The sequence below is a fragment of the Tenrec ecaudatus genome, chromosome 4 (assembly GCF_050624435.1).
Source record: "Tenrec ecaudatus isolate mTenEca1 chromosome 4, mTenEca1.hap1, whole genome shotgun sequence".
NCBI classification, from domain to species: Eukaryota; Metazoa; Chordata; class Mammalia; order Afrosoricida; family Tenrecidae; genus Tenrec; species Tenrec ecaudatus.
The window spans coordinates 204,437,265-204,456,037 of NC_134533.1; the positions used below are offsets into that span (position 1 = coordinate 204,437,265).

General features: G+C 61.6%; 1 protein-coding gene across 1 annotated transcript; it reads right to left on the reverse strand.

Moving 5' to 3' along the window:
* Positions 1-634: 634 nt before the first annotated feature.
* Positions 635-6,218, reverse strand: DUSP7 (dual specificity phosphatase 7). Its single transcript, XM_075547463.1, has 3 exons — positions 5,593-6,218; positions 3,879-4,313; positions 635-1,445 (listed from the first exon to the last, which is right to left on the reverse strand). The coding sequence occupies exons 1-3, from the start codon at positions 6,077-6,079 to the stop codon at positions 1,138-1,140; spliced, it is 1,230 nt and encodes a 409-aa protein (XP_075403578.1). The 5' UTR covers positions 6,080-6,218; the 3' UTR covers positions 635-1,137.
* Between the last annotated feature and the right edge of the window lie 12,555 nt (positions 6,219-18,773).

Consider the following 18,773-nt stretch of genomic DNA (forward strand, 5'->3'; position numbering starts at 1 on the left):
TGTAGACAGAGCCTCATGAGCCCCCCACTCACCTGAGGCACCTCCCTGGATGCTCAGCCCACCTGCCCCTGCCTGGGTTGGGAGACACGAGTGTGAGCTGGCTGGTAGTCGAAGGCCCGGGCCATCGGAGGCTGCTGTAGGCGTCCGTGGGGACAAGAGGCTGAGTGGCAGTGGGGTCCGAGTGGTGGACGGGGGCAGGGGCACGGGCAGGACCTTGGAGGTAGAGCTGGGCCCCCATCTGCCTAAGCTCTCTCCAGCCATCCAGCCACAGGGCCTCCATCCCCAGATGTAAAATAGAGAGAGAAAGAGACAGAAGCCCTGGGTTCAGTATATAAAAGGCCTTGGGGCTGAGCCCAGGAACCAATGCTGCCGCCATAGCCCACCTGCAGCAGGGCCCCCTCGAAGAGCCCAATCACAGCGCGGCCCCCGTGGCAGGCACATGCAGCGCCTGGTGGGCTGGGTTGAGGGGGGCGGCAGGCAATCCTGGAGTCCGATGCCTAGGGAGCAGTGAGCGCCCCCTTCCAGAAGGGCCCGCTGCGGAAACGGGAGTTTCACACACGTGCAAAACGCATTTGGTCAAGACAAGATCAGCGCGTGGTTTTTGTCTTTTACATGAAAGACAAACACAGAAAACCACCAGGAATTACTCTTTAAAATAGAAAACAACAACATGAGAACGCCTCTCTCTCTTTCTCTCTCAGGATCGAGGGGTGAAATACTGGTTTATACAATCCACTGTTGGGTGTAGCCTGGAAATAACACTTCTTGTTAAAAAGACGAAGGGAGGTAAATCTGAAGGGCTCGAACACTCTGCTCCAGAGAGCTTGTTGGATTTACCTGCTGGGTGAAGAGTAAACTCGGGTCCGTGGGTGTCTTTTAAAATCGGCCAGGTGGGCCCGACAGGGACATCCGCAGAAAGGGGCGTCCATGGGAAGGACGAGGCCTGCCGGGACCCCCAGAGCCCTGTGTGTCCCGGAGAGTCCTGCGGGGGAGGCCTGGCCCGCGGGCTCTGCCCACCAGGCGCTAGATGGCGAGGAACACTCGCCCATGGCCGGCCTGTGCTGCCGACCACAGGAGACGTCCTGGGGGGACCCGGCCACAGGGAGCAGGCTGGGCTTCCCTCCCGGCCCGGGCGCCTCACGTGGACTCCAGCCTGTTGAGCGGGAAGAGGTGATGGCTAGTGGGCGTGGAGAAGTAGAGCTGCCCGCCGGGCGTGTGGCTGTCGCACGGGTCGCTCAGCGCCAGCGTCCGCTCAAAGTCCAGCAGCTGCCCCATGAAGTTGAAGTTCGGGGAGATGTTGGACTTCTTCCTCTTGACGAAGTCGTATGCGTCGTTCAGCGAGAGGTTCATCTTCTGCATCAGGTAGGCCACGGTCACCGTCACCGAGCGGCTGATGCCGGCCAGGCAGTGCACCAGGACCCCGCACTTCTTGGAGCGGGCCTCATCTGCAACACAGGGGTCTGCGTCAGGGGGCAGGGGAATAGAGGGGGTGGGGTGGGGTGGCGGCGTGGCTGTGGAGAGCGCTTGCATCAGTGAGCCTTGGGCGTGCCCTGCCTCAGCTTCCTCATCTGTGAGATGGGCTTCTTGCTTTCTTGTTCCTCTAGTGCTTGCCACCCCCAGGACTGTGGAGCCACCTACACCAGGGCTCTCCAAAGACGCACTGGCACCGAGTTGGTGCCCACTCCCAGGGAGCCCCCAGGACAGGTGGGCCTGCCCCTGTTGAAAGCCTCTTGCTTCCCGAGGAATGGCTGGTGGCTTTGAACTAGTGGCCTTGGGGACGCAGCCTATTGCACGACCTTTGCACCATCAGTGTGCCTCCGGCTGGTGAGCCGCTGTGACATAACGAGGAAACAGAAACCAGTAATAACCCGGACGAAATGGATACCAGTAATAACCCACACCACACGGGGTTCTGCCAGACTCAGCCCCTCTGCTGCCTGCCCATGCCCTGTAGGTGCCCCCTATGGCTCCTGGAGGCAATGAACCTGAAGGAGGCTGATCCCCAAGGGAGCGGTTGGGGGCGGGAAGGAAAGGGCTGAGGTCCCCAGGACCCTGGTGACCCACTGCTCGCAACAGCAGCTGCCGAGAAAGGTGCAGCCACCAATTAGCCTGGGTTGCTGGGTCCCCACCCCTGCTTGGCAGACCTTCCCCAGAGGGCAGAGGGCCAATGACATCTCCCACCACAGTTGGCCGGCCACCTTCTGCCACCCCTGCCTTCGGCCACCCGTCCTCCAAGCATGCTCCTTGGCCGTCTGGACTCAGCAGTGCCACCTCCTCTCCCGAGTCGGTGCTGTGCCAGGGGCATGGCCAGCAAGGGGCAGCACTGGGGCACGTGAGATCTCCTCTCCACCCCGTCTAATGGCTAGGCCACTGGGAGCCAGGCACCCAGCCAGCACCCGACCCATGGTCCTCATCTGGGGGCGGGGGGAGGTCACTGCTTCTGGTCTGGTAAGGGCTTCCCTTTCCCAAACCCCCACCAGCTGGGGGTCCCCTGGGCTACAGCCAATCAGCGAAGGCCTGGACTAAAGGGCTGGACAAGCCTTCAGTGGTACCACACTAGGATATGGGGAACACCCGGCCCTCAAACCCACTCCAACCATCCAGTGTGGCTGCTTCTGCTGGCTTTATTTTTAGCCCTCTGAGGGTGTGACGATGCAGTGGGGGGGGGGGGGGACGAGGGCGGCTGGCACTCAGTTCCCCCCCCCCCCCCCACAGCCCTCTGGGATGCTTGTGCCGGGGTTCCTTTTACCTCTCCCCCTCCCTGCACCCAGATGTGTAGGACAAAGGCACCCACAGACCAAGCCCAGCTCTGGAAAATCACTTCCCCACTCTGCATGGGGGGGCGGGGGGGCTCAAATGCTGAGACAGCACCTAGGCCCATGTCCTCGGGCAGGGCAGCCCTGGCCCTGGCCACAGCCCCTCCCCCAGCCTCCGCTTCCTTCCTTCCTTCCTTCCTCCCAGCCAGGCACCTAGTTTTGGTTCCCAGTAAGCGGATGAGGCGGGGAAGCCTCCCACTTCCTGTTATTAAAGCCGGCCGGCCCAGCCACCACCAAAAAGCCCTCCTCCTCCAGATCGGCAGCCAGAGAAGCCCGTCCAGCCCAGCCCAGCCCAGCCCAGCCCTGCCCTGCCCAGGGCTTCTCACTGCCTGAACCTGCCCCCTGTCCTCACACCCTGGGGTGGGGTGGGGGTGGGGGCAGAGCTGGCGTCCTGGGGAAGGTGACCTGAAAACGACAAGCCACTAGCTAGCCAAGGAGACCAAGAGAGGGAGGCCAGGGTGGAAGTGGCTTACAGAGCCCAGGCCAGGCCAGGCTGCCCGAGGGAGGGGCCAGGGCCTTGGACGGCTCTGAGCCGTCCAGCAGGGCCAGCACTCCGAGGAAGGCCTTCCTCAACCTTCCCCTGTGTGCCCACCCTGCTCCCCGCAGCAACACAGCTGCCCAGGAGACTCTGGGGCCCTGCCCAGGCCCTCCGCGGCCGCAATATGACAGCTGCCTCTTGGGGCCGGGCCTCTGGCTTCAGGCCAGCCATCGGTACTGCCCCAGGTCCACAGCGAGGCCCCAGGACAGGAGATGCTGTGACCGGCCTGCACTGCAGACACGTGTGCTGAAGCAAATGCCCAGCAGACAAGCACGAGCTGGACCACGGAGCCCAGAAGGGGCTAGCGCCTTGGCGGGGGGCGGGGGGGACAGCTCAAGGTTCCGACAGGCAGAGGAGCCCCCAGGGGCCATGGTGATTCACAGCAGACACGGGTACACCCATGAGCCCATGCTGGTACACACAGGCCCCAACAGGCCTAAAGGTGCCTAGTGGGGTACAGGTGACACTCCGAATCCTGTGCACACCTGGGCATGCCCGCCCGCCTGCCACTGAAGGGCACCTACCAATGAAGCTGATGGCCTCGGGGAAGAACTGGGAGAGGTTCTGGCTCCAGTGGTCGGAGATGGGAATCTGCTTGTAGGTGAACTCGCCGCCATGCTCGAAGGCGTTGGGCAGGTTGGGCGTGACGTTGAGTATGTACTTGATGCCGTACTTGCCCAGCACGTCCAGGTTGGTGGAGTCCTTGGCACAGCCGAGGTAGAGGTAGGGCAGGATCTGGACGGGGAAGGCCGGCTGGCTGGACGGCACGGGGCTGCCCTCCGACTCGGTGGCACTGCTGGGCAGCTCTCGGTCAGACTCGCCGTCGGAGCAGTCGGAGCTGATGCGTAAGCCGCCCAGGCCCAGCACCGAGGTGGGCGGGGAGCCGCTGGGCGAGGACGAGCTGTCCACGTTGGTCTCACAGTGCTCCGAGTACTCCGCCTGGAACTTGTTGAAGCCACCTGTGCCGGGCGCGGCAAGGACTGGTGAGGGGAGGCTGCCAGTGCCACCAGCCAGGGCATCCCCCCTCCCGTCAGGCACAGCAATGCTCATTGTGGAGGCCAGCAAGGGCCAGGCTTGTCCCCTCCACACTAGCCCCATGACCCACTTCGCAGATGATAAAACTGAGGCTCTGGAGGGGGGAGGTGCCTGAGACCCCGCAGACGGCGCACCCAAGGTGGGACCCCAGCAGCTGTTTCAACACCCCAAGGCCCTGGGCCCTAGCCAGGGGGGCACATGAGGGTGGGCCCTGGGCTCACCTGGCGCCAAGGTGCGTTGGGTGACAGCTAAGAGGTGAAGACTAGCAGACAGTCTCACCAGTGGGTCCACACTCCCCTCCCATGTTACCGCCCTGCCAGGGCTGCACTGGGGGCCTGGGTGTAGGGACTCCACGGGGTCCAGAGCTGCCCCCTCACTCCCACCCCACTCCCACCACAGGGGTGGGCAGGATGAAGGTACTGGCTGGGGCCCTCTCCTGCCCACCCCATCCCCTGCAAGGGCAAGGGGATAACAGAGAGCACAACTCCCTCTCTCTCCAGAGTCCCTCCTTAGAACACAAGAGGGGCAGGTCCGCTGGGCCCCGGTAGTTGGGAGCGCCTGAGAACCAGGCACGGGCCAGTGCCTGCGGGTGCCGCAGGCCACCCCTTCCCTCCTCCTCTGCCCACCCCGCTGCCAGCGAGAGGCCATTTTGGAATGTTAATTGGAAACACGGCTGTAGACACTCGCCCCCTGGCGCCACCCCCTTCTTCCGCAAGACCGTGCGGCCCCGATGGGCATCTGGAGTAGCGGGCTCGTCCAGGGGACCCTACCCACACCCCAAGCGCCTCCGGGACCCCGCGATCTCCGGTGGCGGGGGCCGCACGGGGCTACCCCAAGTGCTTCGACCTAACAGGCGTCCCTGCCCTGCGGGCAGGACAGTGCCGAAAAAGGGGCGGTCCTGACGCTGGTCCGCAGGAGCTCGACTTGGGGCCCCGAACCCCCCTGGGAATACCAGGGAGCGGCCCCTCCTCCTCCTCCTCCGGGGGGGGGGGGAGGGGGCTCGGCTAGCGTCAGGGAGCTACAGGGAAAACACAGAGAGCTCTGGCAGGGAAAAGTTTGTACCGCCCACTCGAATCGTGCTGCGAAGGGGGAGCGCACCGCGGGCCCCCGCGCCGGACTCCCTGGGAGGGGCGACGTGGCGCCCCGCTGGGCAGGTCGGGCGGGCGGGCGAGGGCGCTGGGGAGCCGCCCGGTGCCCGCTCACCTTGGAGGTAGTAGGCCTGGCAGCCGTCGTCGCGCAGCTTCTGCAGGAGGAGGCCGAGCACCGAGGACGGGGCGCCGGGCTCGGGCTGCCACTCGGCGGTGGCCTCGTCGTAGAGCAGCACGGTGGCCGCCTTGCAGCGCGTGGTGAAGCGCTCCTTGTCGGCGTGGTTGGGGATGATGGAGCGGATGGGCAGGTTGCCCTTGCGCAGGCGGCGCAGCATCAGGCCCGGGATGGCCAGGTTGATGGCCGTCTCGATGTGGGAGGACTCGAAGAGCTCGTGCGGCCGGCAGTCCAGCAGCAGCAGCGACGCGCCGCCGCGCGCCTCCAGTTCCTCCTGCAGCCACTCGGCGCTCTTGCAAGGCATGGCTCCCGCGCCCGCCCCGGGCCCGCAGCCCGCCGCCGGCTCGGACCCCGCCCCGGTGCCCCCCGCCGCCCCGGAGGCCGACATGTGCGTCCGCGCTGGGGGGCCGTGGACCTGGTTTTTCATGGGGAGCGCGGGCGGCCCGGGGCCGGGGCCGGGCAGCCCTGCCCTGGGACGGCGCCCCGGCCGCGCGGGCTCCAGCCGCGTCTCCGGGCGCCCGCCTCCCGCCGAGCTGCGCGCCCGCCGCCCCGGCCTCCCGGCCTCCGTCCCGCCCGCCCGCCGCGGCCTGACAGCCCCAATTAAACGGCGGCTCCGGCGGCCGCGCGCGAGGCGTCCTCGGGGGGCGGGGCCCCGGGGCCGGCGCCTGGGCTTAAAGGGGCCGCGCCGCCGCCGCCCCTCCCCGCCGAGTGCGCTGCGGCGCTCGCGGGCCCCGCGCCCGGAGACCTGCGCCGGGCCCTCGCCCCGCCTCCGCGCCGCCCCCGCCGCCGCGCCGGGCCGGAGTCGGCGCTGGCTCGCCTGGGAGACCCGGCCCAAGGGCCCTCCCGGGTCCTCTCCGCCCGCCCTCTCGGCTCTCGTGTCCCCACCACGACGGCTGCCGGGGGCAACTGCCCCCCTCCCCACATTCACAGAAGTTTCCCCGGCGGGGAGACTGGTGAGGGTCCCGCTGAGTTAACCGCTCTTCCTTCTGCCAGCCAGCCAGCCTCATTCATTCATTCTTTCACTCACTCATTCAGTCAGTCAGCGAGTTCATTCAATAAGCGGACGTCGAACTCCTACTAAGTGCCAGGCTCTGTCACAAACTCGGAGACCTGGAGAAAGGGCTCTCACCCCTCCAGGGGATCAGCACCTGAGCGACCGGTAGCGCCACTGCTGGCGCACCTTGGTGGAGGTGAAGTCTGGGAAGGGAGCGCGGGCTCTTTAAGGAAGCTTTACAAGCCAAGAGGTGACAGGCGCCGAGTGAAGTGCCACGTGACTTTTCCTCTGTGACGGATGGGAGAGGATGCGCTTATTTGTAATTGGTTTTCCTGCGCCTACCGACTTCTCAAACCACCAATCAACTCCTGCGGTGGGCGGGCGCACGCCGCGTGGATGGCTAATCGCGGCCCAGGAGGCCGTGGGTGGGGGGGCGGAGCCAGTCGCCGGCTCCACCCCGTGAGGGAAGTGGGCGTGGACTCTACGGGCCCCGAGTTTGGGCTCAAGCAGGCGGGGCCGAGGAGGTGAATGAAGCCGCAGGTAGCGCTGGAACAAAGCGCTGGTCACAGGCGGCGCGCGTGCGCAGGACCTTCTGCGCTTTCCCCACCAAGTGGGGGTAGATTTCCCGGCGAGTGGGGTGGGGGATCTCGTGGCTGGACCGTGAGGTCCACCTGGTCAGTTCGCTGCCTGCAGGGGTGTTACACGTCACTGGAGCTCACCCCGCCCCTGGCTCTGACCCATCAAGCACCGAGGCAGGGAGCATTGGGGGAGGTTCGGTCTGGAGGGGCAGAGAGAGCCTTAGCTTGTGACAAGATTCGCAAAAGGCCCCTGGAACTTGGAAGAGTTAAGGATTCCGCTAATAACCGCTTCCACCAAAGGGTTTTATCCCAAGCCATGAAACTGTGCCCCAAGGGAGCCGGCAGCTCTTTCCCCGAGACAGGCCCCAGCAGTCCAGCCAAATAAAGGTCCATGGTCTGCCCAGGGTCATCGCCCTGGGAGGTGTGAACAGAAATTCTTCCCTGGGCTCCCAGCGCCCATGGAGAGTTTCCCATTCCTGAGGCCCAGGTTCTGTTGTGCTGCTTGCTGACCCTGGGAGTCCTCAGGTGACAGAGAAGGTTAAGCCCGGGGCTATGAGATGAGAGTGGCTATTAGAACTCGCTCTCAGGCACCCCACTGTGCAGGCCTGGCCAGTCCCCAGCCTTGACCACTTGGAGCTTGTCCCTCTCCTGGTGACTAAGGCCAGCATTTGCTGACCTGTGTGCCCTGCGGGCCTCTGTTTCCCCACTGCAGCAGAGGGCTCATCTGGACCAAACCCAGCCCATCCATCACAGAAATCCACTCAGCTGGGAGGGCAGCTTCTCTGATGGCAGGCCCTTGGCCAGCAGCCCAGGAGCTGCTTGTAGGGACAGAGACAGCACTGGACACAGAGGCGGAGCAGCCCACCAGGGTAAAACTTGTCAGCCAGTGGACTGATCACTCAGGGGCCTGGCGGGAAGCCTGTGGGCCCCCAGGCAGTGTACTTGGATCCAGAATGCCCCTGTGGACATGCCAGCCTCTGTGTGGTGTCCCCAGCAGCCTTGCTGTGGCAGCAGGGTTGGTAAGGCTACCGTGGGGCTGGAGGAGGGGGGAACCCCAGGTCTCCCCAGACAGGCTTGAGCTCTGCTCCTATCTATGGCCACTGGTCGTGTCTCATGAGGAACACTGGAGAAGATGCTTGGTGGTTGGGTTACCGGTGCAGACAACCGGATCAGAGTCACCCTGATGCTCTGGGTGGGGCTGGAAAGGAAGGACCACTGCTTTCACTAGGGTACCCCGCACCCTGGGCCAGTCTCTCTGGGCCCAAGGAGGAGCCATCTGAGAGCACGGGAAGAGGCTCGACCACCCATGCATCAGCTTCCGTGGCTCTGGGTCCATGTCAGGGACACGCACTGTGGGTGGGAGACCTGTGGTGAGAGTGGAAGAGAAACCCGGGAGAGGGCAAGCCAGTGGGCAGGGTGTGGCTGGCAGTGGGAGCCAAGAGAGTGGCTGGAGAGTTGGCCTGTGAGGTGCCAGCCAGAGGGCCCAGGCCACTTCAGCCGGTCTGAAGGAGAAGCCCACGACTTCCGTCCTCCTGTGGAAGGCCCTCCTCTGGTCTTGAACAGCTGGACTTCATGAGGCCACCCAGCCAGCACAGTGGCTCACAGCTGGGCTGCCCTGGTGAGGCAGGGCTGGGTGTAGAAGCCTCAGACGTACAGGCCCAGAGTCAGGCAAGAAGCTGCCGACCTGGCCCTGTACAGACCTGCCTGCACCAGGATCCAGGAGAGGGGGTGACTTAGCAACGGGTATCCCAGGCAGAACCAGAATGGGGAGTGGGAGCTCAGGGTCAAAGGCATTCCTCCTCAGCAAGAATGCGGCCCTTCCCTCACCTGCACCCACCTGGCAGGCACCCAGGTTCCCCACAGGTAGGGTGATGGGAAGGGAGTCCCCAGGACAGATCTGAGCAAATCCACCAGTGCCCAAGACTGAGGAAGAGCTGGTCTCAGGTAGAGTGGAGCGTGAGTGCACTTCTCTAGGGATACACCTCTCTCTCCTAACCTGCCAGGATTAATACCCCTCCAGCCCCCCCCCCGCCCCCCAGCCACACACACACCTTTGGACCCCACCCTCCTGATCCTCCTCTGGGCTTCTGGCACCGCAGCCTCCCTTTTTGCTCTGCTCTTAGTGATTGTTCCACATACCACCACCACCCCTGTCCCCTATGGAGCCCTCACAGCAACCTTCTCTTCCCCCCCCCCCCCCCCCGCTGTCCTTATCCCATCTCAGAAAACCAGCACCTCCACTCCCTCAGGTGGGATGCCAGGCCGGAGCCCCGCAGGCAAATTTAGATCGGCCTTCCCTCTCAGCCCACATCCAGCCCAAGAATCCCACAGGGAAGGAGGCTTCCTAGCAGAGCCTTTTGCTGTTACTCTGGGAGAAGTGGCCGGGCACGCCTGGCACACGCATAGCCACATGGGCAGCGGAAGCGACTTGGAAACGGTCTCCACACGCAGACACAGACCCGTGAGCAGGGGCAGGCATGCATCATACACACTCAGCTACAGGCTCACAGAGACAGACCCACCTCTGGGCACTTGTCACTTCTGTCGGGGGTTTCCAGACCCAGGTACCCCCAGAGAGGTTGTTATCAGGCTAGCAGGACCCACACTCCTCTCCCGCACTGATTCTCTAGTCGAGGCTCAGTGGGCTCACCTTGACCCACTGGCTGCCGCTGGGAGCCAGGCAGTGACAAGTTCTAGATGGAACAAGAGGCAGGCCACCACCCCTGCTTTTGACCCCTGGGGGTTGCCAGGGCCTGGTCAATAGTGGAACGCAGGGGGTTGCTGTTGCCCAGGGCAGCTGTGGCACTACGCACTGCCTGCCCAGGTGTGCAGGGCAGAGGGGGTGAGGAGCAAGCAGCCCTAGCAGGAGAACGGGTCCTGCCCAGGAAAGTCGGAGAACAAGCCAGGGCAGGACTGAAGCAAAGCCTGGGCGATCTGGGGAATTCCCAGGCTCTAGGAGAAGACAGTGGGGAAAGGGAAGGAGAAATAGGCCAGACCTCAGTCAGTGGGAGTCTCTCCCTCCCTCTCCCCACTCCACCCAGGGTCAGGGTGTGCAGGCAATAAAGATGGAACTCAGGCTGGCAGATAGACAGACTTCCTTCCTCTGAGAGCCCCACAGCCCAGGGTAGAGAGAGCAGGCCCCTCAGGCCCACACCTACCTCCCCATGTGGACTCCCCTGTAGCCGTTCAATCACTCACGGGACCTTTCCCACCTACATCCCAGAGCGCTGGCACCTGCCTGAGAATGGGAAAAAGAAGACTCACTTTCACTGCTCCCCCTTGCTTGGTCCCAGGCAGACAGCGCTAGTCGATCACAGCACGTTTTTCTGGCAGAGCCATCCCATGGCTTCAAAACCCCACCATGCAAGTGCCTGTGAACAGATGAGTGGACAAAGTATGGTCCATATGTACAATGGAATAGTATTCACCCTTAAAGAGAAATAAGGAGCCCCGATGGCCTAGTCGTTATGCACTGGGCTGCACCCACAAGGTCAGCAGTTCAAAGCCCCCAGCTGCTCCACGGGAGAAAAATGGGCCTTTCTAGTCCCTTAAAGATAGGGATATAGGTCTATGTACTATATGTTACCACCAAAGTAGCAGATGGACATTGGGCCTCCACTCAAGTCCTCCCTCAACTCAAGAACACTTTGTTCTAATAACCTGGCACTCTGTGATGCTCACCTTCCTGAATCATTGCTGAAGACAAATGGGTGTATAAGCAAATGTAGTGAAGAAAGCTGATGGTGTCCAACTATCAAAAGATATACTGTCTGGGGTCTTAAAGGCTTGAAGTTAAACAAGCGGCCATCTAGCAGGGAAGCAACAAAGCCCACATGGAAGAAGCCTGTGTGGTCACAAGGTGTTAATGGGATCAGGCATCAGAAGACCCCAAACAATCATATCAATGCCAACAAGGGGGGCTGGAGTGGAGACCCAAAGCCCATCGGTAGACAACTGGACATCCCTTCACAGAAGGGTCACAAGGAAGAGCCAGCCAGCCAGGGTGCAGTATGGCACCAACAAAACATACATTTCTCTAGTTCTTTAATGCCCCCCCCCAACATGATCCCAGTTCTACCTTACAAATCTGGCTAGACCAGAACATGTATCATGGTACAGATAAGAGTTCTCAACACACAGAATCCAGGACAAGTAAATCCCCAGGAACAATAATGGGAGTAGTTATACCATGAAATTAGGTGGAGGGTAGGGGGAGAACGAAGAAACCAATCACAATGATCAATGTATAACACTCCCCCAGGGGGATGAACAGCAGAAACGTGGGTGAAGGGAGACAGCAGACAGTATAAGAAAATAATAATAATAATCTATCATTTATCAAGGGGTCACAAGGGTGGGGAAGGGAAGGGAAAAAAGAAGAGCTGATACCAAGGACTCAAGTAAAAAGAAAATGTTTTTAAAGTGATGAAGGCAACATATGTACAAATGTGCTAGACACAATGGATGTCTGGATGGTGGTAAGAGCTGTAAGATTCTCAGTGAAAATGATTTAGATATTAAAAAGAGAGAGAGTTCCCATCTCCGATGCTGCCCTGTCCTGTAGGGGCCTGTGAGTCAGCCTCAACCCGATGGCAGTGCTTTTTAAAAAGGGAAATAAAGTCCTGACGTGTGCTGCGACACGGATGAACCTGGAAAACATGCAAGTGAAACAATGCAGACCCATTCAGGACAAAAAGTCCCACTCGTAGGAAATACCTGGAGGAGGCAAATGCATGGGCAGCACGGTCTTTAGTGGCTGCAGGGCCTAGAGGGCAGACAGAAAGAGGCATATCTGGGTGAGTTGAAGGCCCACAAAATCCCCAACTCCAGCTCATCTCCCACTCCTCCCCCAAAGAGCAGCAGGCCCAGTGTCACCCCAGGGGCAAGTGGGTGAAACATCTGACTAGGGAGGGCTGTGAGTGACACCCCTCTGCCATCCAGTTGATTCCGACTCATGGTGGCCCTACAGGATGGGAGAACTGTCCCTGGGGGCTTCCGAGTCTGTGACTCTTTACGGGAGCAGACAGCCTCATCTCTCCGACTCTTTGTGTTTCTTTCCAACTCTTTACAGGAGCAGAAAGCCTCATCTTCATCCCATGGAGTTGCTGGTGGTTTCAAACTCCCAACCTTTATGGGCAAAGCCCAACGCATAACTGCTCTGCCACCAGGGATCCTGCTGATCGGAGTACAGGTGATTAATGTAACTAATGTCCCTGAATGACACAGTTAAAAATAACAAGTCGTTGTTGTAGATACTAAAACCCAAACAGAACACCTCACTGCCATCAGGTCGATGGTGGCTCGTAGTGACTCTAGGATAGGACAGATCTGCCCCTTTGGGTGTCTGAGACTCTCCATCTTTGTGGGAGCAGAAAGCCTCATCTTTCTCCCAAGGAGCATCTGGTGGATTCGAACTGCTCACCTTTGAGGTCGGCTGCTCTGTGGGTAGCCAACTCTGCTACCAGGGTTCCACCGCAGACTGTAACACAATAAAAAATTCAAACACAAAAGAAACCAAACAGCCCCGCAGGCAAGACCAGGCACTTGGCCGCAGTAGGCACAGGTAAGAAAACCTTCTGCCAGGCCCCCAGAGGTGCCATCTCCACCCCCTCCACTCCCCAGCCCACCACAACTTGACTTCCTTCAGCCTGCTGGCTTCAGGCCCAACCCTCTAAAGTCTCCAGTCTGCCCAGTGAGGGAGCCCTGGTGTCACAGTGGGTATGCTAATCCCAGGGTCAGCAGTTTGGAAACACCAGCCACTGCACAGGAGAAAGACCAGGCTTTCTGCTTCTGTACAGAGTTAACCGTCTTGGAAAGCCACGGGACAGTTCCACCCTGCCCGTAGTCAGAGTCGCCTCCATGGCTCTGAGTTCTCGTCTTTGTTTGGACCACTAAGGGAAGGGGACCCTGGGTGTCCTAAACAGGGCTAGCATCTCGCATCCTCTCCCAGGAGCCTCATTGCACAAGCCTGGCGATCGGCTTCTGAAGGTGACTGCTGTTCCCCTGGGCACATCCACTCCAAGATCAAAAGGCTGGGGCCTGGGTGGAGCAGGTCTGACTGGGGGGACCTCGCGACGACCAGTGACTTCACCTAGGTGAGCCCCACCCTGTCACCGCTGGAAGTGCAGCCCCAGGGGGCGGCCCTGAATCACATCCCCCAAAGGCCCAACCCCACCCTCCATTCCCAGCTCTCCCAGAGAGAGCCAGGGGAGTGGGGGGTCTGCCGGGCTGGCCCACCTAGGCAGGGGGTGTTCCAAGGCCTGAGCTGGGGTCCAGGGGGCCTGGCTTTGCTGCTGCATGGTGGGCTCCGGCCCCCATGCCTCCACCTCCCTTGCAGCATCCTCAGCCCCTGGGGAGGGGGCAGAGCAGGGCGTGTCTGTCCCTGCTACAGACTGGGAAACTGAGGGTCAGGAAGGGAAGGGTCTCACCCCAAGGCCCGAGTCCCAGCCAGTTACTTACCTACCTACTGGCCAGGTGAATCGTGTGTGTGTGTGTGTGTGTGTGTATGGGGGGGGGCAGGAAATACATAAACACGGGCAGGTGGGAGGGAAGTCTGGGAGGAGGTGGGTTCATCCCCTGGCTCCCACCCACAGGCTCCTGTAGGCTCGCTGGGCAAGTCCCGCTCCCCTCCGGGAAGGGGACTGACCCATTTGACAGGTAACTGAGACCCATGCTCATGATCAAAGTGTGGCAGGACTGAGAACCAGGGTGCCTTTTCTCCCCCCCCCTCCCCTGAGTTCCTGTGATAAACTAGGTAACTAGGCTCCTCTAGGCTTGAGCAGGGTCCACAGGGTGCCCCTCGCTCTCCCAGCTCTGGGGGGACCATGAGGTGGGGGTAGGGGGGCTGGGTGGGAAGCAGACCCCATAGGTAAGACAGGCTACACCCTTCCCACAGAACACCTGTTACCAAAGAGCCTCTCGCTCCCAGGGCAGACATAGTTAATCTATTCCTGGTCCCAGGATCAGAAATCCTCTACCTTGTGCTGCTTAAGTGTCCTCTGTCACCACGTCCCCTCTCACTGCCACCTCCCAGCCCTTGCAGTGCACCCTGGACACACAGCAGCTGCAGGCATCATCAAGAGTGTGAGCGGAAGCCCTCCTGGCCCCCATGCCCGAGCCTGAAGGAGGGGCTGGGCTGGGCTGGGCTGGAGAGCCCTGACTCATCTGGGAGGCCCATCTGCTGACACTGAGATCACCTCTCAGGGACTTGGGGAGCCAATCAGCAGCCGGGGGAACCAGGTGGGCTGGGTGGAATTTCCTTGGGCCTCAGGCAGGGGACACTCACTGCCATCAGTCAGTTCTGACTCAGGGTGACCCCTGAGGGCAGCCCAGATGAACGCTTTTTAAAAGACCATTTCATTGGGGTTCTTGCAGGTCTATAACAGACCACACATCCACTGGATCCAGCACATCTGTGCACAGGTTGCCATCATCATTTTCTAAACATTTTCTTTCTGCTTGAATCCTTAGTATCAGCTCCTCTTCGTTCTCTCCCTCCCTCACCCTCCCCCGCTCATGAGCCCTTGATAAATTATTAGTCTGATTTTCACATCTTACACTGTCTCCCTTCGTTTCTGCTGTTTGTCCCCCTTGGGGGGGTGGTGGTGTGTGTGTGTCTCTTCACAGGAGCCAATAGCCTCATCTACCTCCTGAGGAGCGGCCGGTGGTTTCCAACCACTGCCTTTCAGCAAGAAGCCAGAAATGTAACCACTGGGCCACCAGGGAGAGGAAGAGGGAAAGGACTCACTTAGAGGGATGGGGTCGAGCCCTCGCAACCCCCCAGCACCTTCTCCCTGGGCTGCAGGCCCGGCTCCAGACAGTAGAAGCTGGGCTTTGGGGAGGAGTCCCTGGGCCCGGTCTACTCTGGCCACCATGTCCTTCGTGGCCTCCTCCTTGACACTCTGAGCCTTCTGAAGCTGACTCTGGCAGAAGGGGGTGGGGAGCAGGAGGGCATCGTGGGTAGGCAGATAAGGACAAGGGGTTGGGGGAGAGGGTGGAGTGGCCGGGCTCCGTCTGCCAAACCAGACTGCTGCCTTTAAATCCTGAGAGCCAGCACTGATTGGCTCCTAGAAGCTAACCCACCTAACCTTAAGGCCGGAAGGTGGAGGAGGCCGGGAATTCCCAGGGCACCTGGTGGCGGATGTGCCAGAGGCCTGGGCTGGGTCAGCTTCAGGTAGGCCAAGGGGAGGTTCTAGTCTCTCTGTAGCTGCCAGGCCTAATTGCCTCATTAGATCCACCTCTGCCTGGGCCTGCCCGGTTCCCTCTCCACAGCCCCATGCAGCCCTAGTTTTGGGGGTCCCTCCTGGAGGCAGTGACCGTGAGCGTGACTGTGGTCTGGGAATCAACAGGCTGGCCTGACTCAGGCACAGGGCTGCTGCCTCGAGGCTTCACAGTCCAGCACCATCCATCTCATGCTCATGGCTGTTCCCAGGTGGGTGAACACTGTGGGTGACATCAGAAAATAGCCTGGGGGACTCCCCTTCCTGGCCTGGACCTGCCTGGTTCCACCCCTGTCACGCCCTAACACTGTAAACACTAGTGCCCCCCGCCCCCGGCCCAGAGAGAATAAAGGAGCTGTTCCTGGGATGGACGCTGACACTTGGGGTTCGAGTGGACCCTTGAGGAAGACGCGTGGATCAAACGCCAGTTCTCCCTGGGCCCCCCTGTTCATCTCATTGCCCTTAGCCATGGATAGCCGCACCCCAACTGCAGACAGGACCACCCCTGATCTGGGCCCCAGAGAAGTCTGTAACCCAGGGCTGAGGCTGTGGGGTGGAAGCAGGGCTGGTGGGGCAGGGTGGGCGGTGGAGGTAGTCAGAGCCCTGTCCAGAATCGCCAGGCCTGGCCTGAGCACTGAGGCTGGGCTTGGCTGGGTTCGTGCCTGAGGCACCTCGGAGAACGGAGGACAGGCCACAGGCCGCCCTATGGAGGAGCAGAGCAGCGTGGTTCTGACACCCCTGCAGACGCACTCACTCGGGGCATCCTGGCCCTTGACCTCAATCTCCATCTGTAAACTGGAGCGATCCTCTCTCCCACCCCACCTCCCAGTCGGTGGCAAACTCTACATTGGAACATACAGGGAGGGGGTTCCTCTGCCCCAAGGGGCTAGGCAGTATGGCCACTCCTTCACTCTGAGCAACAGAGTGTGCCAAGTGTTCACGTCCAGGCCTCAGGCAGCGTGTGATGGGTGGCCCTCAGAGTTGGCCATCAGCTCGCCAAGAGGCCAGTGTGCCCAGTGGGCAGGGGGTGAGCTGGGTGGGCGAGCCAGATGGAGACCCAGTTCCAATGCCAACTACTACCTGCCCACCCTGTGACCTCAGGGTGGCCCTCTTGCCTATCCTTCACCCCAACAGCGTGCTGGGAGGCAGGAGACGCAGAACCCCCACCCAGACCTCATGTCAGGACAGTGGGCAGAGGCCCAGGAGGCAGGCCAGGACTCCCTCAGGGACAGCTTTCTGGAGCAGGCAGAGACCTGGGAGTCGCCCACGCTGCTGCTGGGGCAGTGGGCAGAGATGGCTTCTGAGCAGAGAGGCTGACCCAACAGGGAGGGTGGTGGAGACAGAGCCCAGAGCCAGGGGCTGTGTATGTCACCGTGGGGTGCTGCATGGGGCCTCCCTACATGTGGGCTTGCCTGGCAGGCCCCATCCCGGGAAGCAAGGCCCTGCCCACCCACCTGCGCACCTCCTGTGAGGAAGAGGGACCGGGCTGGCGAGAGAGAAACCCTGGGGCAGCTCCTGTGCAGCCTCCCCTCCAAGCCTTTGCCAGTACAGCGCCTCTTCAACGCTCCACGCCCTCTTCAATTCTCCACCTTTGTGCGGGCCATCGGGTGTAGACCCTCAGAGAGAGCACCTTTCCTGTAGGGAGGCCTGCCTGGCCCACCCCGTCTCCTGAGGGAAAGTCCTAGCGTTTTCCAAGCGGGGCTCCGGGGCGTGCGGGCACCGGGAAGGGAGGGTCAGAGGGTCATACTCCTCCAGAAACCCACGAACTCCTTGGCCCCGGCCGCGCCGGAAGTGGCCAGCTCTGCTCCATTCCTCCTGGCATCCGCTAATCGCCGCGGGCGCAGCCTCTGGATTGCGCACGATCTGCACTAGCTTCGCTGCACACCCGGGCCCCAGGGTGCCCGTCAGGGGAGCCGGAGAACGGGCTTCCCGCGCTGTTTTTCAAAGGGGTTAGGGAAGGGCCATCCAGGTCCTTGCTCGGAATCTCACTCCCCCTTCCCTGGGCCGGTCCGAGGGCCCTGGGGTCTGCTTTTCACCGCAAGCTGCAGATGCGCTTCCGGAGGGCTCCCAGGCTGCTCCCACTGGGCTAGAAGATGAAAGAGGAAGGCGTGGGAGGGACTGAGGTGCGCCCACCGGCACGCCTGGCCCCGCCCCTGCCAGACCACCCGGAGGCCCGGCCGCACCTCCACCAGCCCACTGGGATGCCTAGCCCCGCCCCGGCCAGCCCAGCGGCTTGCCTGGCCCCGCCCCTGGACGACTGGTCACGCCCCTGCCAGACCGCTAGCATGACAGGCCCCGCCCCCAAACGCCTGGCCCCGCCCCCGCCCCCCAGCGTCTACGGCTCCTGGCTGCACAAGGCTGACGGAGGGGCTGAGGCGGCATTTTGCCTCCGCAGGGGCTGCGAACTGGGCCCCCTCCCCACGCCGGTGCCGGGTTGGGCCCGGAGGGTCTCCTAATGAGTTCCACATGCGCGCGCGCGCGCGGATGCCTGGGAGAGGAAATGGGAAGGGGCTGGGGCGGGGGAGAAGGGGCCAGAGAAGGGATTGGAAACACGTGTTTCTGAGGGGGCCAGAGAGGAGGAGGAGGGAGACTTTACAGTGGGGAGGGGGGCCGGCAGGCTAACAGTGTCTGCAGGGGCCCCTCAGGGGGGAGGTCTGTGTGAAGTCCTGCTGCTTCCCCTCAGACCCAAAAGCCCTCCGTCCGACGTCCTGGAGGTGGTGGGGAGAGAGGGAGAGCGAGAGAATGCGCGCGCATGACTGTCATGAAGAGATGACAGGCTGCGGTGGCGGGAGGCCCTCTGACACTCCCACCGGCAGACAGGGAGGCCACCCCGTGGAGTGAGCACTGTGCACCGGGCACTGGGCTTGGCCTGGTGGCTGGAAGTCTTATGACAAAGACTGCAGAAGTCATGCTGGCATGCGAGGGTGGGGGGGTCTTGTCCAGCCAGCAGGCTCATGGCAGGCAGGCATGGGGGCGGGGCAACAGGGGTGCAGAGGGGCCCTCGCAGGGCACTGTGTGTGACTGACTAAGGCTAGCCCCATCTCCCAGGGTGGCTAGACAGGCCTGCAGGGCCCCCATGCCAGTGGCCCTGTCTTCACCCCTGTGCCCACTCACCTCCCCAGGCCATATGTCAGTGTTCAAGATGGGCAGGATTTGCCCTTAGAGCAGTGGTCTTCAATCTGGGGGTCGTGACCTCTTTCGGTGTCGAACAACCCTTTCACAGGGGTCTCCTAAAACCATCAGAAAACACATATTTCCAATGGTCTTAGGAACCGAGACACCGTTCCTCTATCGGCTCCAGGCGGGTCTGCCCATATGCACATACGCCCA

Excerpts from the sequence above, each read along its gene's own strand:
- DUSP7 (XM_075547463.1), bottom strand. The coding sequence starts at position 6,079 with ATGAAAAACCAGGTCCACGGCCCCCCAGCGCGGACGCACATGTCGGCC. Across the intron at positions 4,314-5,592 it reads CCAGGCCTACTACCTCCAAG|GTGGCTTCAACAAGTTCCAG; the intron begins GTGAGCGGGCAC and ends CGCCCGGCACAG. Across the intron at positions 1,446-3,878 it reads CGAGGCCATCAGCTTCATTG|ATGAGGCCCGCTCCAAGAAG; the intron begins GTAGGTGCCCTT and ends CCTGTGTTGCAG.